Genomic DNA, 24,899 nt, shown 5'->3' on the forward strand with positions numbered 1-24,899 from the left:
AAGTCAACATGAACCCGGTAATATTTTTTTGCTGGGTCAGCCAAACCTCATCAATTGCTCCTTTAATTTTCTTTTTGGTCAACAGTTGCTCCTTTAGACTTTAGTTAATATAAACAAAAATTCAAATTACTGAAGGGAACAATAATTTGTAGAGGATGACGACTAGCTTATCGCTAAATTTGCAAAATATGCAGTTATTTAAAATATTGTTTAGCAGTATTGCTTCTCTTGTCTGAAAAGCATTTCAAATCAATAAACTACACGATCTTGCTAACCATCAATATACCCTTTCACTTTCATTAAGTTATGTTCTGTACTTGTGATCAACTAATGTAGTACTCGTAAAATATTGGAACCTGGTGATGCCAGTAGTCAAAATTACTAATAAAAGGCATCAAAAAGCCTGCCGTAAACCGTGTGGTGGTCTAGGTAGATCGTACAAAGTTCAGGGCACCATTGAAGGCTTAGAAGTGTTGAACCCATCGGAGCAGAACATAGTTTAAAACTTCTGTGCAAAGTTCAACATGATAACTTAAAAGCTTAAACACATTTTAATGTTGAAAAGATTCGAAGGAAGCAAGCACAAATAAGAAATGCATACGATATCTTTCAGTTCAATTGACCAAGCCGCACATAAAAAAAAATATAAGGTTCTTAAGCGAGAAAAAAGAAAAAATTATATTAGGGTTAGTCGGACTTCATCTATAGATGTCATTAACTAACCACCTGCACCTGATAAGCCAACCCGACCGTAAGACCAAACTCTTACTAAGCCGGATGAGATTTTTAATCCAGTCCAGACAATCAAGGCTACTGCACTCCTTCACAGAAAAATGCCATAAATCGTTTAGTGGTCTAAAGATAAGATCGTACAGAATTCGGGTCACCATAACATGCAACGACGTGAAGGCTTTAAAGTGTTGAAACGATAAGAGCGGAACATACTTAAAAACCTCTGTGAAAAGTTTACCAGGATATAATACAGGAGAAACAGCTTTATAGACTTAGAAGCTTGAACACATAGAAGATTCAAAGGAAGTAAACACAAATAAGAAAGAGAAAAATATGAGAACACAATTCGACCTCACAAAACATGACTCAAACCAGATCAGACTCTCAGCTAACCAGTACAACCCGGTAGGAACTTGGATACATTTTTCTTAGAATCCAATTTTGCCAGAACCATTCTACCGAACCTGAACAATACCAGCACTAACCAGCTTCTGTATCTTGTTCATCACCATTGGGTTCTTCATGTGCTCTTGTGCAGCTTTTGGGTTCTCTTGAAAATCAACCAGCACCTGCAAATTTATTTAAAAAGACATCACCACAGAGTTCTCAAACTAAGCCTGTGAGCCAAAATTCGATTCAAGATACAATTTTGTACCTGTCTCATCACCGGATCAGACAATATGTTCTGAACTTCTGGATCTTGCATAGCCTTTGCTTGTCTCTCCTTCATTTCTTCCGGAGTCAGATCACCGCGGTTCGCTTTATTTATCTGCTCCACACATCTGCAAGACACCACAGCAAACAATCTCACTAAACCGACTCAGAGTAACAGAAACGGACAAGTACAAGTTGCAAACCTTCTAACACCATCAAGCAACTCCTGGTTCTTAGGATCATGCTTCAGTCCTTCTTGATACGTCTCCATGGCTTTATCATATTCCTTCATGAAAAACTGAATGGCTCCTTTCCTACGGTATCCTTTGGTGAAACTTGTGTCAAGCTCAATGCATTTCTCAGCATCTTTCAATCCCTCTGGTAATGCTCCTAGCTTTGTGTAACAAGCAGCTCTGTTGCTGTACGCCTACAGCGCAACAAAGATAACACTCACTAAGATTCCATGTTTCGTCATACTATATATTTTCCTCACGTGAAAGAGACAATCTCTTACCCTCACATCCCTCGGGTTCCTTTTGATTGCTTCAGAGTAGTGCTTCACTGCTTCTGGGTACTTCTGTTCTTTAAAGAATTCGTTACCTGCGTCAAAGGAGTAGTGTCAAATTTCTTATCCTTGTATCAAATAGCGCAGGCAAGCAATGCGAGACTGTTATCAGAGTTTCAATATTGACCTTTCTCACGCTCCTCCTCGGCTATCTTAGGATCAAAGTACTCCTGTTGCTCCAGCTCTTTCTTAGCTTTCTCAGCATCGTTTAGTTTCTTCAACGTATCAGGATTACGATGCTCCGTAAGAGCTTTTTGAAAAGTCTCGATCGCAGGTTCGAAATCCCTCGAGCATCTCGCCATTTTCACTAGCGCAGTGCCTTTCCTAGTCAAAGCTTTTGCTATCATCTTGAAGTCAAAACGAAGCTCCCTGCCTCTCTCAACAGCCTTGTCACAATCTTGAATGCACTCCTCATACTGACATCCGATTTGAAGATGGAAGCGTTTCAAAACGAAAGAGTAAAAACATTACTAAAATATGAACACATAAGCATCTAAGCTAAGTTAACAGAGCAAACACCACAGAGTGACAGCAATACATAAGCAATAAAGAGTAAATACAACAACAACAACAACAAAAAAACACAGTTGAACTCTTAAAGAAGTTAAAGAAAGTACCTTTCCCATCTCAAGATAAACAGCAGCACGGTTGGTGAGATAGGATATGTCTTCCTCATCAAGCTCCATCGCCTTACTATAATGTTCAATAGCCTTCTCAAACTCCTTCTTCTTGTAGGCAGCGTTTCCTTTCTCTTTCTCCTTCTTCGCCTCCTCCTTCCTCTCTTTCTTCTCCCTCTCCTCCTCCGTCAACTCCATAGGCTCAGGCTCAGGCTCAGCCTCCTGCATCTCCGTATCTTCTCCACCGAACTTAACATTCAACAAAACACCCAAAGCCTGCATCACTCTCTTATCCTTCATATACAAATTAAGGTTATTAGGGTTCCTCTGAATCTCCTGCATCGTCTCCACGAAATCAGGCTGCTGCAGATAAACCCTAGTCCCCGGATCCGCCGTCAGCTTCGCCCACATCTCCTCTCCTTGAAACGCCTCGACGAAGGGATTCGACTTAGCGCCGCCGCCGCGTGGTCTCGACGCGTCGGCTAGCCCCGACTTCAGCGCGTCGTTGTTCGGATCGATCTCTAAGCCTCTCTTATAAGCATCGGCTGCTTCTTGGTACCGAGATAGGCCCGCGTACGCCGCGCCTAACCGGCTGTACCCTTTGGACCAGTCCGGTTTGAGCTCTACGGTTTTCTTGGCGTCGGAGAGAGCTTCGGCGTAGCGGTGGAGGGATGCGTGGGCGGCGGATCGGTTCGAGTAGAGGATGTGGTTGGTTGGGGAGAGGTTGATTGCTTCGGTGAAGTGGGTGATTGCGGCGGCGTAGTCGCCGGAGGAGAAAGAGGCGTTTCCTTTTGATTTTGCTTCTTCTGCCATTGAGAATCGAGTTGTGTGGCATTTTTCGATTGATGGCGAAAGCTTAAAAAGGGAGGGAAGAAGTGAGAGACGACGAGAGGGTTCTCGAAATTTCGATTTGTTTTTCTTTTGCGTCGAGAACGTTCCTAGTAAAGAAAGAAGCCGTGGGAAGGGTTAAAAAAAGAACAAAACTTGGCTTCAGGGTGAACCTCTACATTCACCCACCAATAGGACAATAGGAATGAGTTAATTGAGATTTGATATCTCTTAAAAAAGGAAACCAAGTAATAAGAATTTAATGAAATAAAATTATGTTTTTAGATAAATAAAAAATAGTAGCAATTATAAAAAAAAATATTTTTTTTAGTATTAATAAATCCGTGAGAAAATATTAAATCCTAAACCCTAAATTCTAAATACTAAACCCTAAACCTTTGGGGAAAGCCTGAACCCTTGGGAAAATCCTATACCCTAAATCGTTAATCTTAAACCCTAAACCCTTAATCATAAACCATAATATTAAACCCTAAATTCTAAACACGAAACCCTAAACCCTAAACTCTTTGACAAATATTAAATCATAAATTCTTAATACTAAACTATAAACTATTTTGAAATTAATGATTTAGGGTTTAGTATTAGAGGTTATGATTTAGGGTTTAGGGATTAGGATTTAGTTTATGATTTAAGGTTTGGTTTAAATTTAAAGATTTAGAGTATAGGATTTGCCCAAGGGTTCAGGCTTTTCCCAAGGGTTTAGGGTTTAGTATTTAGAATTTAGGGTTTAGGGTTTAGTATTTTCTGACGGATTTATTAATATTAAAAAGAATATATTTTTTTTATACTTGCTACTATTTTTATTTATCTAAAAACATGATTTTATTTCATTAAATTCTTAATACTTGGTTTCCTTTTTTAAGAGATATCAAATCTTAATAAACTAATTCCTATTGGTGGGTGAATGTAGAGGTTCACCTTAGGGGGTGAAGATAAGTTTTGTTCTTAAAAAAAATGTTTTAAAACAGCTCAAGGGAAAAGTCGAACCCAGGTCTTGTGTTTAACTGCGACACGCCCTAACGCTTTTTTTTTCTAGTCTATGCAGTTATTTTATAGAGAGATTTATTAAATGAGTCACTTTCTGACTTTTAATACCATTATGAAAGCATTTCCAACCCAATTTCAAATCCTCAAATTTTGAAGTTTTTGTCATTCTAATCTAATTTCAAATCCTCAAATTTTGAGGTTTTAAATAGTGACACCTCAAATTTGAAGTTTCACTATTCAAAACATCAAAACTACTATTCATTTTCTTTTTAGTCCTTACAATTATTTTCTTTCACAAATATATCTATTAACTTGATTTACAATAACTTAAACACACTAAAATAAAATAAAAATAGAATTAATATTATATAATATTAAAATAAAATTCACACAAATAGAAATATATATTAAGTAAAGATCACGCAAAATAAAACACATTAAAAAAAATTAACATAAACTAAAACAAATTATATAAACATTTAAATATACATATCTTACAAGTGGTACCAAATACCATAATTTATTGGCTAACCGGTACGTGTGTTGTTTTATTATATATATAATTTATATTATATAAATTGTAATATTGTGCGTTGTATAATATATGTTTTATATGTATTTGTGAAGTTTTATCACTATTAGTAATTTTTATTAATGCCAAAGACTATAGTCTAAATAAATAAATTTTTAAGGATTTTTTTGAAGTTTCATGGTTTGGAATAATCAACCCTCAAATTATTATTTTGAGGTTTTGCTCCCTTTAGGATAAGGTCTTGGGTTGGAGATGCTCTAAGTCACATTGTTATACACAGACACTTTATCGATGGTTGTATACCATTTTGCCCATCTAAAAAGAAACCCAGGATATGAGTTTCGTTTTTTTTGTTTGGGTTTTGAATTTTAAAATAGATTAAAAATAGATCGGGAAAAGTGAAAGGTTTGTTTTTTATTTTATGAGCCTCACTTTTTACAGCAACGACAGTGACCAATTGAAAGATCCAGATTCAGAATCGATGAGAGTGCGTTGATGGCAAAAGACGACAGTGAGATGACGACGAGACGGAAACGGGCGGGCAAGGAAGTAGCCGGAGTTTTCTTGGCGTATAGTCGGAGTTGCTCGGGTTTTGCAGGGGCGTTAAGGTTTTGTTACAATTAGTTGATGGGTTTGGGTTTTTTGAAAATCATTAAAAACTTGTGTTTTGCTTGTCTTTTGATTATAAACGGTAAATCTATACAAAATTTGTAAGTTTTAGAGGTAAAATCGTCAAAAAATTAAAGATCTCAGAAAGAAAATCAATGGCGGCTCCGATATGAGTTGCAGGAAAAGCAGAAAGCCCTAGTTTGAAGAAGACGAATTTATTACAAAATTGCCACTCTGTACAAATATTGTACATTATCTTTCGGATATACATGTGTACACATCTTATTATACATGTGCATTTTATCTATGTAGTGTACATGTGTACACATGCATTTTATCTATGTAGTATACATGTGTTCGTACATATACGAAGAGGATAATGAAAGTGTAAAACTAAAAATGGAATTTGTGTATATTTTTGCTTTCACATATCTAAATGTAGACCTCTCGTGCATATGAGCGTGTACATATATCTTTTGCTTTCACATATCTAAATGTACACCTTTCCTGCATATGAGCATGTACACATATCTTACGTATATCCATGTATACTCTTAGCACATACATATCTACGTGTACACCTCTTTACTGCATATCCATATGTACACCTTATATTAAAATTAAAATGTGCTATTTCTTTCACACATATACCTTTACGGAGCAGAAATATTTTGAGATAGATCATTCTATTTCGTTGTGTTGCAACTAAAAGAACAAAGAAATAGACATAACCAATAGCAGCTAGAAATTAAGCCAAATCGACGTGTACAGTGTTTTAATGTTGTCCATACGTACAAGTGTTTGAATATGCACATGTACATTCTCTGCACAAAGCCACAACATTTCTCACATATATGTTTGCATCTCTTTCAAACCACTTAAAATGTCGTCCAACACAAATCATACATATACATATGGATTCTACTGTGAAAAATCTACAATTGTAGATACACAATCGTTAACCCAAAAAAAAAAGAGTGACTTTTTGTATGTGGTGAACTCTGATAACGATCTCAACCTCTGCCTGAAACTCTCTTTCTCATTGACCACTCCTAACTTTTCAACTTTTTGCTATGGTGGAGATGGAGGCTTAGGTGGTGGTAGTGACGTAAAACATTAATTGACGGCGGTGTTGCGTTTTGTTACCGCCATTGTTCCTGTTGTTGTCCACCATAAGGTCCTCTAACTGAAAACATAAGAGCATTCCAAATCTTAAAATTAGATTCTTCAATATTGCAAAAGATTGAGACTTTGTAACAAGTTAATAACATTTCCACAAAAAGATTGAAACTTTCTTGTAAGTTAATACTTTTGGGACCATGAGGGTGGTGGAGGAAGAGCACAGTAGGTACTTTTCATCTTTTCTTCATTTCTTCTCATAGAAAAGACAAATCAAAGTCGCAAACTGACTCCTTCGATGGCGATTCCGACCACCACTCCTGTTGATAACCCATGTGAAGCAGGAGACTGCTAAGATAGAGTTTGAGGAGATCGTCCTCTGCTACTGCCTGAAGGATTCAATGGTGGTCCAACCAGTGACTGAAGAAGGTGTAGATTTTGAATAAAAAGATCCAAGAGGATGCCTGGGAAAGAGGAGGGGAAGATCTCGGCGTAATTTGAATGGAAGGTGATGAAGGAGGAACAAAAAGACGAAAGATGAATGAGATCTAGTTTTTTTTTTAACAACATGATGTAACAAGTTAATTTATTGTTTTTATTTTTCTTAATAATTGAAAGGAAAAAGGGTAAAATTATAATTTCAGATTCATATCTGTGTTGAAAGACAGAGACAAAGTGTCTCAGTAACAATTTGTGATCTTTTGTGATATTCTAAAGAGGAAAAGTGACATGAGACATAATAATTTCTTAAGTTATTGCAAAATTGTCATTTCTGAAATAAATCCATTATTATAGTCTATAAAAAGCAACTAAATTAAGCACCATGATTTGTTGGAAGATAAAAAGAGATTGACACATGTGGAAAATCGGCCAATTCATACATCAACGGAAAGTCGCGGTACCGTCAGTACATCAACACGGACCCTGTGCTAAATCATACCTCAACACCAAATATATTCAAATTTCATACATGAACAAAGATATTTAGGTTTATGCATACATTGACCGTATCTCTGTTAGTCAAAAGTAACGGATGCTGACGTGGCTTTGACGGATATCGACATGGTTTTTATATTTTATCTAATTAATAAAAAATAATAAAAATCAAATGTCGTTAGGTGGTGTTGAACCCGGGTTCAGACGATAGTAAACCTTACGCACGATTATTGTGCTAAACCAGATTATTGGTTATGTTATTTATTGTGTCTTACTTATATCTAATATATTTTGTTCATTTATTTCTAATTATTTAGAATTAGTTCCACAAAATTGTGTTTAATTACCTTAATTATTTTTATTGTGTTCTAAAAGAAATTAAAATTTCAAAAGGAAAATTTGAAAATCAAAAAAGCATTTTCAAAATTTAAAAATAAAATATGAAAAAACAATTAAAAGATTTTTCCACAAAATTATAATAAAAAGTATGAATTTGAAAACATATAATTCAAAAACTATTTAAAACTATTTTTATTTTTATTATTTATTTAAATAATTATTTATACTTATAGAACTATATTTATTTAAATATGTTTTTATGTTTAAATAATTTTTTAATTATTTAAATAAATAGTAAATATAAAATAAAAACTAAAATAATATTTTTGAATAGTTTCAAATTACAAGTTTTGAAATTCAAACTTTTATAATATGTTTTGAATTTGTTTTTCAATTGTTTTTTTAAAAAGTTATTTCATATTCTCTTTTTAAATTTCGAACATGCTTTTTGATTTTAAAATTTTTATTTGAAATTTTGATTTGCTTTAGAATGCAATAAAAAGAATTAAGGTAATTAAACACAATTACTTAGAATTTATATATTTGTAGAACTAATTTTAGAGAATTAGAAATATATGAACAAAATATATTAGATATAAGTTTAGTGTAAGGTTCAGTAATGTCCGAACCCAGGTTCAGTAATGTCCGAACCCAGGTTTGACTCCACCCATCAACATTTGATTTTTATTATTTTTTATTAATTAAATACAATGAAAAAGCCACATCAGCATCCGTTAATTTTGACTAACAGAGATACGGTCAATGTATGTATAAACCTAAATATTTATTTTCATGTATGAAATTTGAATATATTTGGTGTTGATGTATGTTTTAGCACATGGTTCATGTTGATGTACTGATCGGGACCGCGACCCTCTGTTAATGTATGAATTGACCTATTTCCCCTCACATAAATGAATGGCTAAAAGTACCACTTTGAAATTAAAAAAAAACTGCTGTAATATTGGCAGCGTTTACATTTTCTGACAGAACAAAGAAAACCTCAATAAGAGATAATAAAGCTCCGAGTTCCCAGGAAAAGAGGGGACGGAGGAGAGACCCTGTGGCATGATCACCGAAGTTTACAGTGGACACAGTTGTAGCTGCAGTATGATCTAGTTGCAACGCACTCGTGCTGATACGCTGGCTAGGTTCTTTCCAAAGGAGCTCATATACCACGTTTATTCTCTGCATAATAATTTGTTCTTCATGTTATGTTTTATTTTTGAATCCAATATTGCTATCATCACAGAAGTTAGTGATCTAAGAACCTGTAGAACACAGAGAACTGAAACACTTGCCATGGAAACTGAACGTTGGTTCTTCTTCTGTGTATTGCTCAGTGTTTTCAGCTCTTGGAAATATGAGACACCCAACCTACTTATGAGACACATCTCCAGCAGCTAGCTTTTTTAGTTCCTCTCCTATGAAAAAGAAATTCTATCCGGTAACCTATGAAGATATTAAAACATGTGTTAGTCTAAGCATTAAGCAATTCAAGGATATGAAAGGACCTATGTTGTGTAGATTATTGCATGCATATATAACTATGAGAAGAATGACGAAATTCAGGAAAGCAATAAACAAAAAAAAGAGGATGGCGTCTCTTACCTTTCATATCCAGGGATAATGAAAAGATTGTAGAGATCGGACTGGGACAGCTAAAAGAATATGTTATACAGATAGCTCATCGGCTTCATCCACCATCTTAAATACAACATCTTTTCGTGTTACACTTGAAGCTTCTTCACTAGTGAGTTTGTTTTCAGATTTCTCAGGTATAACTGAAGGAGTCCAAACCTCAATTCAAGATGCTGCTGTGTAGACGACAACTTTCAGTAAACCCATGTCCTGAAACATACAAAACACATAACTTGATGGTCGGAGGCGACGCCTCCTCTGGTCTTCTTGTTGGTCTTGCGGTCGCTGGAGACTGGGGAGTTGCCTCTGGGTTCCATCGGGATGAATGTCCGAGAGAATTTTATCAATTTTAATCGAGACATAAACTAAGAAAAGAGATTTATAAATAGACAAATAGAGAGGAAGGTGAAAGGAATCTATTGAATGAGTTCAAACAAGATTATGTCCTTACTTTTGCATGTTCTTTTACAATTGACTACCATTTCCATTTTCAGAATATTTATTTTTATAATTCACTTAATAAATTCAACAAATAAGAAACAAAAACAAAGTTTTACAAACAAATCACATTGTAGACCATTTATAGGCCGAAGAGCTGTATTGTTATTTCGTCCCATTACGTCATCATGTATATACAGAGGCAGATCCATTTTGTGTGTTGTGGGGTCAGTTGACACCACAAAATATGATAATAATCTTTTGTTGTATAAGAAAAAATCAGAGACTAGGCAATTCATTTATCAGCATCACATGAAACATGACACACACAGTGGCTAGACAACTCGCCTGGACCACGCAAAACACATAAACAATTTAAAACAATTAAATAAGCTCTCGCCTGGACCACGCAAAACACATAAACAATTTAAAACAATTAAATAATCTCATACTAAAGTTCAGGAGGTTAGCTTACAACTCAAGGAACCTTAACTAGTTCCTTGTACCTCCATGGATATTGTTCATCTGAACTTTGCAGATTTAAGGTGTAGGTGAAGATCCCAACACTTCTCCTTGGTATGACCATCCCGCTTGCAGTGCTCATACCTGAGTCCTCTTCTCTCCTCCTTCTTGTAATCCACCTTATATGACTGAAGTGGGACGGTTGCATGATTTGCAAGAGAAAGAGACTCCTTTCCTTCAAACAAGCCATGTGAGCCAAGCTCCTTTTGGACTTGGGAACACACTTCATCCAGAGTGGGAAGCTTCTCTGACCTCAGAATGTGATTAATGAGGTCAGTAACTCAGTATACATCAGACTGAGGGTGAGAAGGAGCCCAAAAACCTTGTCTTGCTCTCTTCTTTCATGGAGGATGATTGGGTCTGTTGTAGATGGTCTGAATCAAGCTAACCCCACAGAGAGTTGAACTTGCCAAAGTGATCATTAAACTCCATCTCCTCCTGAGATAGATCGTTTATGGCCTTCTTGAGCTCATACACTCTACTTAAGTTGGATAAGTTGCCATAAACCTTGTGAAGAGTCTTCCAAAGCTCCTTATCACTCTCACAATGTGAGTAAGACTCCATAATAGGAACTGCAAGTGAGCTTTGTAGAATAGACAAGACCAGTATGTCTTCTTGCGGCCATTTGTCTCCACTGTCAAGTTTAGAGCCGGTTGTCTTTGGAGCTGCTTGTGAGCAATGCTCCCACAATCCTTGCCCTCCAAGTGATGTCATCATCAGCCTGGAGAGAAGGTATTTTGACCCCTTGAGCGCCACAGATATCACCATGCTTCTTGTTTTCTCCATCTGGAAGAGTTTTGGACCAGTGGACAATAGAGAGCACCCACTGGTTTTGAAAGAGACTGAAATTTACTACATCTTGATGAACTTAGCTGAAGCTTTCTTGAGTTTCAGAACAAGATATACTCCTCTATCTTGAATGCTAGTGAGGTTCTTCTCTCTTGGAAGACTTTTGGACCAGTGGATAAAAGGATGTATCCAACAGATTTTGAAGATAATCTGAGAAAGAAATAGATTTGCGGAAGCTTTTGTGAGGTTCAAGAGCTTAAATCTCTGGTACCATGTAAAAATATGAAGAATAAGTGAAGAACACTCAAAAACAGTGAGAAAAAGAGAGAGTTTGATCCAGAAAAGCTAAGAGAGATTGGAGAATGTTGTTAGTGAAAGAGATAAATTAAAGAATAAATGAAGGATTTTCTCCTTAGGTTTATTATTGTGACATACATTTGAATATATAGAATGAGAAAAAGAATAAATAAATAAACAAAGGCTAGTGGGGACCACTTACAAAGGCTCCAAGATTCAAATTCAAATTTTATTGTGTCTAACAGTCGAATTGCTGTGGATGGGTTACCATAGAAATAGCTTGCTGTAAATGGGAAGTTGTGGATGAGTTAGCTGTGGTTGGGTTTGGCTTAGACCATCAATGATTCTTTTCCCTTGGTCATATCTTCTTCATTCCAACAACTCAGCCATTGCATCTTCTTTCTTACATTCCAGCATGGATCATTGCTGCAGGAAAAAACTTGCAAGATTCTTTAACTCAACATTTTTTTTCTAGTTATTTTTTTGGGTTTGAATATTATTAGTCTTATAGCTTATATATTTAACACAAATTAATGTGAGTACTTTTTCATTTACTGAAACATATGTAAAGTTTGATTGGTAATTCAATACCACAATGATATGACTTCAAGATGATATTAGATGTTTAGAAGTGGTGTTCTCAACCAAATGGGTTCAAACTATACAATAAAATAAACATATATGCTAATGTGATACCTACCAAAATAGTGAAATTTATAAGGTAACGAGTTATACAACTCAAAACTATGATTTTATAGGCGATATCAAACCAAAAATTGTGTTTACTATGCGCTCTTTCCTACCTCAAGAAGCTTCAGACCAATGTTGAGCTTCAACCCTCTCTTTTTTCCTTTGTTGTTTCCGTTTGTTGTTTGCACTCTGGAATTGGTTTGTCGTGAGGCTTATCAATTCGTTTTCTAGGTTCTTATGGCTTGTTGGCGCTTCTTTGTATCAGGTTCACATGCTATGTTGAAGGTGTAGGTCGTTGCTATAAACGGTTCTCTTTTCCGTTTCTCTTTGTCTTTGTGTCTCTGCTTGGATGGTGTTCTTCTGGCGGTGATTCTTATTATCAGTGGTCCTGTGCTGGTGCTTCTTTTCTAGTTTTCTGATACGTCCAAAATCTGGAAGGATCACTCAATCAGACTAAAGGGATATGAACTCGCCAAAAGGGAGAACTGGTGGATTTAATGGTGCACAAGAGGTGCGGAATGTCTCTTAATACTACCAGACTTCAGTTGTTGCTTCATGTGACGCACAAGTCCAACAAAAGAAGGGTTTCTAAACGTTGCTTGATATGACGCACAAGTCCAACAAAATAGAGAATGTTTACTTGGAGACAACTCAACAAGAAACAAGAAGTGTTCTACAAAGAACAAGGAGATAAACTCATAAAAGAGAAAAATCGATTTAATAATAGTGAAGAAGCATTTACATACTTGAGGTAATTGGGTAAAAAACAACAGAAGACGTCGAAATTAGTTAAGTGCCACGGGAGAAAAGTTAGGCCGACGTGGCATGGGTAAGAAGAGTTTAAAGACGAAAATGACCTTATCTATTAAGGAGTCGAAATCCAAAGATTAGAGGAGTAGATTTATATCTGACAAATGGGATTTCATTTAGATTTAGCGCTACTGTTGGAATATTTGATTAAGATATTTTAAAATTTCCTCGGTACAAGACGATCTACAGTCTCTACGAAGTTGAGCTGTATCCACACAATCTCTGACGAATTCGGCGTATCTAGATACCAAATCCAACTGAAGATTTTCGTCCTTTAGATACACAAGATTTTGTATAGAATATATTATATATTTTAAAACCCGAGGATCCTCTATAAAACCTGGAGACCGGTTGAGCTTGGAATAGAGAACACAGAGAAGAAAGTTGAGTTTCCATAAATCATAGAGAAGGTTTTATTGTTTCTTGGAGCTCTTGGCAGTCTACTAATGAGTTGATTTCTGTATGTTTTTAAGAACCATTAAATAACTCAAACATATTTGTAGAGGTTATGATCTATATCTATCATTATATCATGTACATTAATGGTTATTCTCCCTGAATAATTTCGTAATAAATCTGTCCTGCTTTTTCTCTCACAAACATATTTGGTGAATTTATGGTCTATATCGTTAAATAGTGTACATTAATGATTATTCTCCAACAATGATTTCATATTAAATCTGCCTTCGACTCACAACTCTGATGAATATTGTTAAGCTCTATTGTTATTATTTACCAACTACATATATATGATAACCAAAACAAAAGCTTATGTTGATTTTGGTTCCACACTTGCAGGTGATGGGGCATGTGTATCGTATTTAGCAAGGGGTTTTGAAGAAGAATGAGCGACTTAATTGGCATTTCGTCCCCGCACCTGGTGATTATGGGTTTACTATGTGGATGGAGTCTCCTGAAACCCTAGAGATAATCGATGACTGTGTGAGGGACAACTACTCTCTCGCACAGAGTATTCCGATTGTCTTTACTTATTGTATGCCATACTGGATGTTATTCCCCCGTGGAGATACTCCACCGATAACAATATCAACTACTCAAGATCTAGTGAGTCTGGTCACAGAGCAAACCTAGCTGTCTGAAGTGACCTTGCTAGTAACTCTCGGAGCCAAGAATGTGGCGGAGTATCATTCCCTACGTCGTTCTAACTTCTCTGTTCACAGGATTAAATGTCAAAGGCAACATACGAGAGTAAGTATTTAATGCCGTTTTTGAAAGACCAATGTTGTATACAGTCGGTGGCTATAGTTTAGTATCTCATATTTTTGTTTATTTTCATTGATAAAATATGCTTGGTGTTTGGAGAAAGGATTGGGACCAGCGAAAGGGTTATGAATGAGATATTTGGAGAGGAGGAGATGCTCATCTTCCACAGAATTGCACTGGAGATGGCTAATGCTTACCGCCTCCGACCCCGTCAGGGAGAAAATGGAGCGGTCCATGGAGTGGAGATTATTCAGCTCGAAGATGACGAAGAAATGGTGGATGCTACACCAGCAACGTCCCAACCACATCAGAGCTTCGGACCCACCGAAGGTATTTCATTTGACGCCTTATATTTCTTATAATTTTTTTGCTGAGCAGTTGGACCATTTCGAAACTTTAAAAACTCTATGTATTAATCATAACCGGCTAAACGAGAAGCAAGTATGGATTGATCTTAGTAATAAGATACTCTAGTAATAACAACATAGACAATATTTTCCTGTGTAGATTACATACTCATACATGCAAGTATCTAAGCGGGGACTGACTTGTTTTTTTTAATGGTGACGTTAAAATCAGGAGGGGTTGGGCCAAGCAGTGGACAAGCTCTGACTGCAATAAGTGCATCTATGGCACTGTTTGTCCTGTGGGACGTGGGTTTACCAATGCTGAACTACCCATCCCTCTTCAACGCCCAAGATGTGGCGGCAAGGGAGAGCAGTGATGCTTTGTTTTTGGAACCAGGTGATTAATGAGGGATCTAGGTCATGCGAAGAACTGGGGTTCGTGCGCACCGAAGCTGAAGTTACTCCAGTGCCTACTCTTATTCAAACTATCGTTGGGTTGAACAAAGATAACATAGGGGACAAATCTGTGGTCGTGGTCCAAGTTGATGAAGAGGATGGCTCCTCTCATGAATCCACTAACATAATCTGCTCTCAGATGCATGGGGGTCTCCCGGAGATGGCAAAGAGCCTATGTCTGCTGATAAAGGAAGAGTTTCTGATAGCTCAAATGTGCTCCCTCAGGAAAACAAAGAAGGTAAGATAATATTATATGAGTTTATAAGGTAAAGGCAATCGAGTAATGTAAGTCTTTGCAGCTGAAGGACTCAACACTGAAATTGAGCATACCATTGGGACAGCTGGTGTAAATGTTTCGGGAAGAGCTGAGAGTATGGAAGCAAAGGAACCAAAGGCAAAGAAAGCTGTTGTGGTGGAGACAGCTTCAGAGGGGAGCGACACCGAGGGTGGGTGTTGATTGGAATAAGAAGCAACAGATCAATAACTATTGTATAATATGAATGCTTAGCTATGGTGAAGGGTTTCGGGTTTACTCTAGATGGTTAACTAAAAGTTTGACCATGTTGTGTTGGTTTTTGGGTGGTTGAACTTCTTGCGTAACCGTCATCGCTTAAGTATGTTTTGTAAGGTCAAGAAATACTCATGTGTTGGGGTTCTTAGGCCTGCTTAGGAAACGGTTGACATTAACCTTGATGAAAGGGATGTTATGGTTTGTATATTGGGGGATATTTATGAAATCTGATGTAACCGTTCTCTTGTTTATAAACTAATGTTTGTTAAAGTTGCTATAAAAGCCTTTATTTCGCGTAACCAAGTAACTTGCTATTGACTAAGCTTGCTAATGATTAAAGAGAGTTTGAGTTTCAAGATATTAAAATGTTCAGCTTTACTAACAGGAACATCCGCATTATTATTGAAACCAAATGCAATTGTTTATTCCAAATGCTATAACTTGAATATTAATATTAGTCTAAGAAAAAAATGACAACAAGGCATATTTACTGTTACAGTGGTTGGTTCTTTCTCACATTACGAGTCTAATATATAGTCATTTTTGAACTGCAGGAGAACTTGGGTCTTATGGTGCAAATATTGAGATTGGAATGATGTTCAGAAACATGGACGCTTTCAAGCAGCATATGGCATTATACTCCATTGAGCAGAAATTTCGGTTCCGGAGCATGAAATCTGATCCAGGTCTCATGATCCTCAAGTATTGTGGGGCAACCTATCAATGGCGGGTGTACGCAGCCAGATTAATGGAATCTGACGTTTTCGAAGTGAGGAGTTTGGTAAGACAACATACTTGTTCTATTAACGAATGAGGTGGGTACCAAACCCAAGCAACAGCTTCTGTCATCTGGGAGTTGATGAAAACAAAATTTGCTGGTCTCGGTGGAGGACCAAAACCAGGTGAAATCCGCAGAATGATGCGTGGTGACCACAACGTATCAATCTCCTATTAGAAAGCTTGGAGGTCCCGTGATCTAGCAGTAGATAATGGTCAAGGGAATTGCATCGACTTTTACAGTAAGCTACCTGCCTATCTAAATAACCTTGTAGCAGCAAATCCAGGCACATTGGCCGCTTTTCACACTGAGAGTACTGAGCAAGGCGGGGGGCGGTTCAAATATATTTCCTAGCATTTGGTGCCTCCATCCAAAGATATGATTCCATGATAAAAGTGGTTGTCGTCAATGGAACACACTTAAAAGGGAGATATGCTAGTTGTTTACTCACAGGCTCGGCTCAGGATGGGAATTATCAAATATTCCCCTTGGCGTTTGCGATTGTAGATAGTGAGAATGACATGCCATGGGAATGGTTTTTTCGTCAGTTAACCAGATTTGTTCCAAACAAGGACGGCTTGGTGATCGTCTCTGACAGCCGCCCTTCTATATATAAGGCTATAAGCCAGGTATTAAAAAGTTGTGTAGCTTTATTATTATACTTGACCTGATTCACCTGTTCTATCATGCTTGTTTAGTGTGTTATCCGGCTAATTAGAGAGTTACACGTTTATTATTATTAATGTTCGTCTACTTTCCAGGTATACACAAATGCTGAATATTGTGTTTGTGTCGTGCACCTGAAGCAAAACATCAGATCCAACTTCAAAGGGAAGCACTTGGGGTACCTTGTTGCAAAAGCAGCAAGATCTTATAGTTTACACGATTTCTACATAACCTTCAACGAGATTAAAGTGATGGATGCAGCTTGCGCAGCTTACCTGATTGACATAGGTTTTGAGCACTGAGCTAGGTCACATTTTGCGGGGAGAAGATACAACATCATGACAAGTAACTTGGCTGAGTCGTAGAATTCCGTGTTAAAGGAAGCAAGGGAATATCCAATAGTCCCTTTGATTGATTACATTCGATGTAAGCTCATGAGTTGGTTTGCAACTAGGCGTACAACAGCAAACAAGAAAGATGATGTTCTGACACCACGCATACCGGGAATTGTCACTAATAACTTTGAGTTAACGGGTGGATATGATGTCACTCAGATTGCTGAGTCAGAGTACGAGATCAGGAACAAGAATGGAAACAACTACCATGTAGACCTAGCGGCGCTGACCTGTAGCTCTTTTGAGTTTCAGATGTTGGCTATTCCTTGTTCTCATGCAATAGCGGCTGCGTTGAAGGCTGAAGTGAATGTTAACACCCTAGTAACTGAGTATTTCAAGGTTAGTGTTCTTAGGAGTGCTTATGAAGGGGTTATTAGTCCAAGCGCAATTAACACAAGCGAGACCGAGATTAAAACACTGCTCGCCGGTCAACGATTGTGCCCACCGGCCACACGACGCCCTCCAGGAAGGCCAAAGAAACATCACTTCTTCTCCAGAGGTGAGAAACTAGTAAGTTATGCACTATAGTTTGCTTTTGACCATAATTTAAGATCTCTGCTGTCCAAATATACCATCTTGATAATTGTGTTCCGCTGCCATTTTGACGCATATGAAAACCATCCGGAGGAAGATCGCATGTAGCAGGTGCAAGAGGCTTGGTCACAATAAAGCCACTTGCAAGAATCCTATATAAGTTATCGAGTAATGTTGAATAAATGGGGCTTCTGGTGCGGGTGGAATTGTATTGAATGAAGTAGGATACAAGAATGGGCTATAAGTGTTACGTGATGTAAAATATTTAACTTATGTCAATCCATCTTGGGGTATGTAGGGGATTTGGTTAAAACGCAGTGTCATTATAAATAAGAAGCACATTTTTCTAAGACACGTTGTTTGTTTGTTTGTCGATTTGTGAAAGATATTCATAAATATACAATTAAGCTGATGTTTTGTAAGTCAATTTTCTCGTATCTAATATCATTGACTTGCTAATAGAATAAGTGGTCAACAACCCTACATTCTAGAATCGTATATACATACCAACCATACGAAAACAATGATCACATACTCCATGCATTGATTTCAAGATATAGTTAGGGTTTAGTAATTAAGGTTTAGGGTTAGGTTTTAGGGTTTAGTGGTTAGGGTTTAGGGTTTAGAGTTTAGGGTTTAGTGTTTAGTATTTTATTGTAACTAAACCCTAAACCCTAACCACTAAACCCTAAACCGTAACCCTAAACCCTAACCACTAAACCTTAAACCCTAAACCCTAACCCTAAATCACAAACCCTAAACACTAAACCCTGAACCCAAACCGTAAACCCTAACCATAAACCCTGAACCCTAAACTCTAATCCTAAACCCAGAACCGTAAACACCAAAATCCAATCCCAATACTATTTTTTAGTAATTAAGGTTTAGGGTTAGGTTTTAGGGTTTAGTGGTTAGGGTTTAGGGTTTAGAGTATAGGGTTTAGTGTTTAGTATTTTATTGTAACTAAACCCTAAACCCTAACCACTAAACCCTAAACCGTAACCCTAAACCCTAACCACTAAACCTTAAACCCTAAACCCTAACCCTAAATCACAAACCCTAAACACTAAACCCTGAACCCAAACCGTAAACCCTAACCATAAACCCTGAACCCTAAACTCTAATCCTAAACCCAGAACCGTAAACACCAAAATCCAATCCCAATACTATTTTTTTAGAAATCCTAAACCCAATATCAACTATATCAAAATCGTATCCCCGCTTGCGCAAAACTTTAGACGCTAAGTACTAAAACCAAAACATTTTACGCTAAAACCTTAACGCTTACAAGTAACCTTGAACCCTTGGCACAAACACCTGACACTGGGAAAATAACTCGTAAACCCTATTAACCAAAACTAAACCGTAACTTACGTTAACCCTATTAATCCATGCAACTTACGTTAAAACCGAAACCCACTCACTTCAGGTTTAACCACAACCCATAGCACATGAGAGTAAATGAGGAAAACTAACACATTGCACGAGATACCGATTACAATTGTATTGACGGAAATAATTATCATAGTTTTCATCTAACTTTGTCTGATAACGGTTACGAATAAGGTTAGTTGGACAATGACATCGTTAAAAGGAAAACTGTAACTTCTTGAACATGAACACACATGAAAGGATTGTTACGCGTAATTCGTTTATTCGGATTTTAATGTTATTGACTTGCTAACAAAATGTTTATATGGTTCATAACCTACATAACTGTATAGTTATGTATATACCACGTAAACAATGATCACTTACCCAATGCAGTAATTTTATCAAAGAGTTACAATAAAATGTTGGCAGAAATTTCTAAAAATATAAGGTTAATAAAACTATTAAGTTATGCACTGTAGTTTGCTTCTGGCCATAATTTAAGATCTCTACTGTCCAAATATACATCTTGATAATTGTGTTCCGCTGCTATTTTGACACAGATGAAAACCATCCGGAGGAAGATCGCATGTAGCAGGTGCAAGAGGCTTGGTCACAATAAAGCCACTTGCAAGAATCCTATATAAATTATCGAATACTGTTGAATAAATGGGGCTTCTGGTGCGGGTGGAATATTGTTTTCGTATATACATATATACGATTCTAGAATATAGGGTTTAGGTTTTAGTGGTTAGGGTTTAGGATTTATAGTTTAGGGTTTAGTGTTTAGGATTTTATTGTAACTAAACCCTAAACCCTAACCACTAAACCCTAAACCGTAACCTAAACCCTAAACCCTAACCACTAAACATTAAACCCTAAACCCTAACCCTAAATAATACACCCTAACCCTAAACCCTAAAAACTAAACCCTGAACCCAAACCCTAAACTCTAACCATAAACCCTAAACTCTAACCATAAACCCTAAACTCTAACCATAAACCCTAAACTCTAACCATAAACCCTAAACCTTAATCTCAAACCCAGAACCGTAAACACCAAAACCCTAATCCCAATACCGTTTATTTAGAAATCCTAAACCCAATATCGACTATATCAAAACCGTATCCCCGCTTGAGCAAAACTTTAGACGCTAAGTACTAAAACCAAAACATTTTACGCTAAAACCTTAACGCTTACAAGTAACCTTGAACCCTTGGCACAAACACCTGACACTGGGAAAATAACTCGTAAACCCTATTAACCAAAACTAAACCGTAACTTACGTTAATCATATTAACCCATGCAACTTACGTTAAAACCAAAACCCACTCACTTCAGGTTTAAACACAACCCATAGCACATGAGAGTAAATAAGGAAAACTAACACATTGCACGAGATACCGGTTACAATTGTATTGACGAAAATAATTATCATAGTTTTCATCTAACATTGTCTGATACCGGTTACGAATAAGGTTAGTTGGACAATGACATCGTTAAAAGGAAAAATGTAACTTCTTGAACATGAACACACATGAAAGGATTGTTACGCCTAATTCGTTTATTCGGATTTTAATATTATTGACTTGCTAACAGAATGTTTATATGGTTCATAACCTACATAACTGTATAGTTGGTACGTATATACCACGTAAACAATGATCACTTACCCAATGCAGTAATTTTAACAAAGAGTTACAATAAAACGTTGGCAAAAAATTTCTAAAAATATAAGGTTAATAAAACTAGAAAGTTATGCACTGTAGTTTGCTTTTAAACATAATTTAAGATCTCTGCTGTCCAAATATACCATCTTGATAATTGTGTTCTGCTGCTATTTTGACACAGATGAAAACCATCCGGAGGAAGATCGCATGTAGCAGGGACAAGAGCCTTGGTCACAATAAAGCCACTTGCAAGAATCCTATATAAATTATCGAGTACTGTTGAATAAATGGGGCTTCTGGTGCGGGTGGAATTGTATTGAATGAAGGAGGATACAAGGATGGGCTATAAGTGTTACGTGATGTAAACTATATAACTTATGTCAATCTATCTTAGGATATGTAGGGTATTTGGTTAAAACTTAGTGTCATTATAAATAAGAAGCACCCTTTTTCTAAGACACGTTGTTTGTTTGTTTGTCGATTTGCGAAAGATATTCATAAGTATACAATTAAGCTGATGTTTTGTAATTTGATTAACCGGTATCTAATATCATTGACTTGCTAATAGAATGTGTGGTCAACAACCCTACATACTAGAATCGTATATACATACCAACCATACGAAAACAGTGATCACATACTCCATGCATTGATTTTAAGACATAGTTACAATAAAACCCTAAATAAACCCTATAAACCCTAAAACTTAACCACTAAAGCCTAACCCTAACCACTAAACCTTAAACCCTAAACCCAAACCACTAAACCGTAACCTTAAACCCTAAACCTTAAACCCTAACCACTAAACCATAAACCCTAACCCTAAACCCTGAACCCTAACCCTAAACCTTAAACCCTAATCCCAAACCCAGAACCGTAAACACCATAACCCTAAACCCAATACCATTTTTTTAGAAATCCTAAACCCAATATCGACTATCAAAACCGTATCTTGAGCAAAACTTTAGACGCTAAGTACTAAAACCAAAACATATTACGCTAAAACCTTAATGCTTACTAGTATAACCTTGAACCCTTGGCACAAACACCTGACACTGGGAAAATAACTCGTAAACCCTATTAACCAAAACTAAACTGTAACTTACGTTAAACCTATTAACCCATGCAACTTACGTTAAAACCAAAACCCACTCACTTCAGGTTTAACCACAACCCATAGCACATAAGTGTAAATGAGGAAAACTAACAGATTGCACGGGATACTGGTTACAATTGTATTGACGGAAATAATTATCATAGTTTTCATCTAACTTTGTCTGATACCGGTTACGAATAAGGTTAGTTGGACGATGACATCGTTAAAAGGAAAACTGTAACTTCTTGAACATGAACACACATGAAAGGATTGTTACGCGTTATTCGTTTATTCAGATTTTAATATTATTGACTTGCTAACAGAATGTTTATATGGTTCATAACCTACATAACTGGTTGGTACGTATATACCACGTAAACAATGATCATTTACCCAATGCAGTGATTTTAACAAAGAGTTACAATAAAACGTTGGCAGAAATTTCTAAAAATATAAGGTTAATAAAACTAATAAGTTATGCACTATAATTTGCTTTTGACCATAATTTAAGATCTTTGCTGTCTAAATATATCATCTTGATAATTGTGTTTCGTTGCTATTTTGACACAGATGAAAACCATCCCGAGGAAGATCGCATGTAGGACGTGCAAGAGGCTTGGTCACAATAAAGCCACTTGCAAGAATCTTATATCAATTATCGAGTATTGTTGAATAAATGGGGCTTCTGGTGCGGATGGAATTGTATTGAATGAAGAAAGATACAAGGATGGGCTATAAGTGTTACGTGATGTAAAATATATAACTTATGTCAATCTATCATGAGATATGTAGGGAATTTGGTTAAAACGCAATGTCATTATTATTAAGAAGCACCATTTTTCTAAGACACGTTGTTTGTTTGTTTGTCGATTTGCAAAAAATATTCATAAGTATACAATTAAGCTGATATTTTGTAATTAAATTATCCGGTATCTAATATCATTGACTTGCTAATGTGAGGTCAACAACCCTACATACTAGAATCGTATATACATGCAACCAACCCATACGAAAACAATGATCACATACATTGATTTTAAGACATAGTTACAATAAAACCCTAAACTTTAACCACTAAACCCTAACCCTAAACCTTAACCACTAAACCTTAAACCCTAAACCCTAACCCTAAATACTAAACCTTAAACCCTAACCACTAAACCCTAAATCGTAACCTTAAACCTTAAACCCTAACCACTAAACCTTAAACCCTAACCCTAAACCCTAACCACTAAACCCTGAACACTAACCCTAAATCCTAACCATAAACCCTGAACCCTAAACCCTGAACCCTAAACCCTAATCCCAAACCCAGAACCGTAAACACCAAAACCCTAAACCCAATACTGTTTTTTTAGAAATCTTAAACCCAATATCGACTATATCAAAATCGTATCTCCGTTTGAGCAAAACTTTAGACGCTAAGTACTAAAACCAAAACATTTTACGCTAAAACCTTAACGCTTACAAGCAACCTTGAACCCTTGGCACAAACACCTGACACTGGAAAAATAACTCGTAAACCCCATTAACAAAAACTAAACTGTAACTTACGTTAACCCTATTAACCCATGTAACTTACGTTAAATCTGAAACCCACTCACTTCAAGTTTAACCACAACCCATAGCAGCTGAGAGTAAGTGAGGAAAACTAACACATTGCACGGGATACCGGTTACAATTGTATTGACGGAAATAATTATCATAGTTTCCATCTAACTTTGTCTGATACCGGTTACAAATAAGGTTAGTTGGACAATGACATCGTTAAAAAGAAAACTGTAACTTCTTGAACATAAACACACATGAAAGGTTTGCTACGCGTAATTCGATTATTCGGTTTTTAATATTATTGACTTGCTAACAAAATGTTTATATGGTTCATAACCTACATAACTGTATAGTTGGTACGTATATACCACGTAAACAATGATCACTTATCCAATGCAGTGATTTTAACAAAGAGTTACAATAACGTTGGCATAAATTTCTAAAATATATGGTTAATAAAATGTTTGATTTTGCGAGTCGGTAACTAAATGAGTGTACATCAGAATTGGCAGATATGTTTGTATAAATATCGTAAAGAAAAGGTTATCTCCGAGATCCGTTAACGAAAAACTGGAAAAGCATAAGACATTGAATGTCTTCGAGTAATTCACAACAAAATGTAAAATAAGAAGATTAAGTGGACAAACACACCGAATAATACACAACAAACAACGGTTGATAAAGGTTCACACAAAGAAAATGACAAAGGAAACACAACTATCCAGTCGGGGCATCTCTCATTTAAGTAGGTATTAAAACGCTGCATTTTAACATTGGACATATTTGCAAAAATATGGGCTCTTGTCACACATATCCATTTTATCTCATTTGGTCACATTTGCAAAATTATGGGCTTCTTCATGTAATTAATCTCATTTGGAGTAGATATTTGTGTTTGATAGGCTCTAAGACAGTAAAACACGTGACAATTGTTACGATGCAACATTAAGAACTTAAATGGTTAATTATGCACATAAATGGTTAATTAGGCACACGTATGATTAATTGAAATGCAAATACATTAACTAAAAGTAGTTATTACATGTTCCGGAAGCAAAAGGTCGAGAAACAGAGTTCAGAGAGAAACATAGTTCAAATAGAAAACAGAGTCCAAAGAGAAAACAGAGTCCAGAATGAAACATAAAACATTATTGCAGCATAATCTTCTCCATT

General features: G+C 36.4%; 1 protein-coding gene and 1 long non-coding RNA gene across 2 annotated transcripts; both read right to left on the reverse strand.

Annotated features, from left to right (window-relative positions):
- Positions 1-977: 977 nt before the first annotated feature.
- On the reverse strand, positions 978-3,507 carry LOC108829514 (hsp70-Hsp90 organizing protein 3). Its single transcript, XM_018603156.2, has 6 exons — positions 2,569-3,507; positions 2,079-2,367; positions 1,901-1,986; positions 1,590-1,813; positions 1,388-1,514; positions 978-1,301 (listed from the first exon to the last, which is right to left on the reverse strand). The coding sequence occupies exons 1-6, from the start codon at positions 3,379-3,381 to the stop codon at positions 1,188-1,190; spliced, it is 1,653 nt and encodes a 550-aa protein (XP_018458658.2). The 5' UTR covers positions 3,382-3,507; the 3' UTR covers positions 978-1,187.
- Positions 3,508-6,273: 2,766 nt separating this feature from the next.
- LOC108838401 (uncharacterized) lies at positions 6,274-7,390 on the reverse strand. Its single transcript, XR_001947518.2, has 2 exons — positions 6,855-7,390; positions 6,274-6,731 (listed from the first exon to the last, which is right to left on the reverse strand). It is a non-coding gene; the product is annotated as an uncharacterized LOC108838401 (long non-coding RNA).
- Between the last annotated feature and the right edge of the window lie 17,509 nt (positions 7,391-24,899).

Source organism: Raphanus sativus, chromosome 2, assembly GCF_000801105.2.
Source record: "Raphanus sativus cultivar WK10039 chromosome 2, ASM80110v3, whole genome shotgun sequence".
NCBI classification, from domain to species: domain Eukaryota; kingdom Viridiplantae; phylum Streptophyta; class Magnoliopsida; order Brassicales; family Brassicaceae; genus Raphanus; species Raphanus sativus.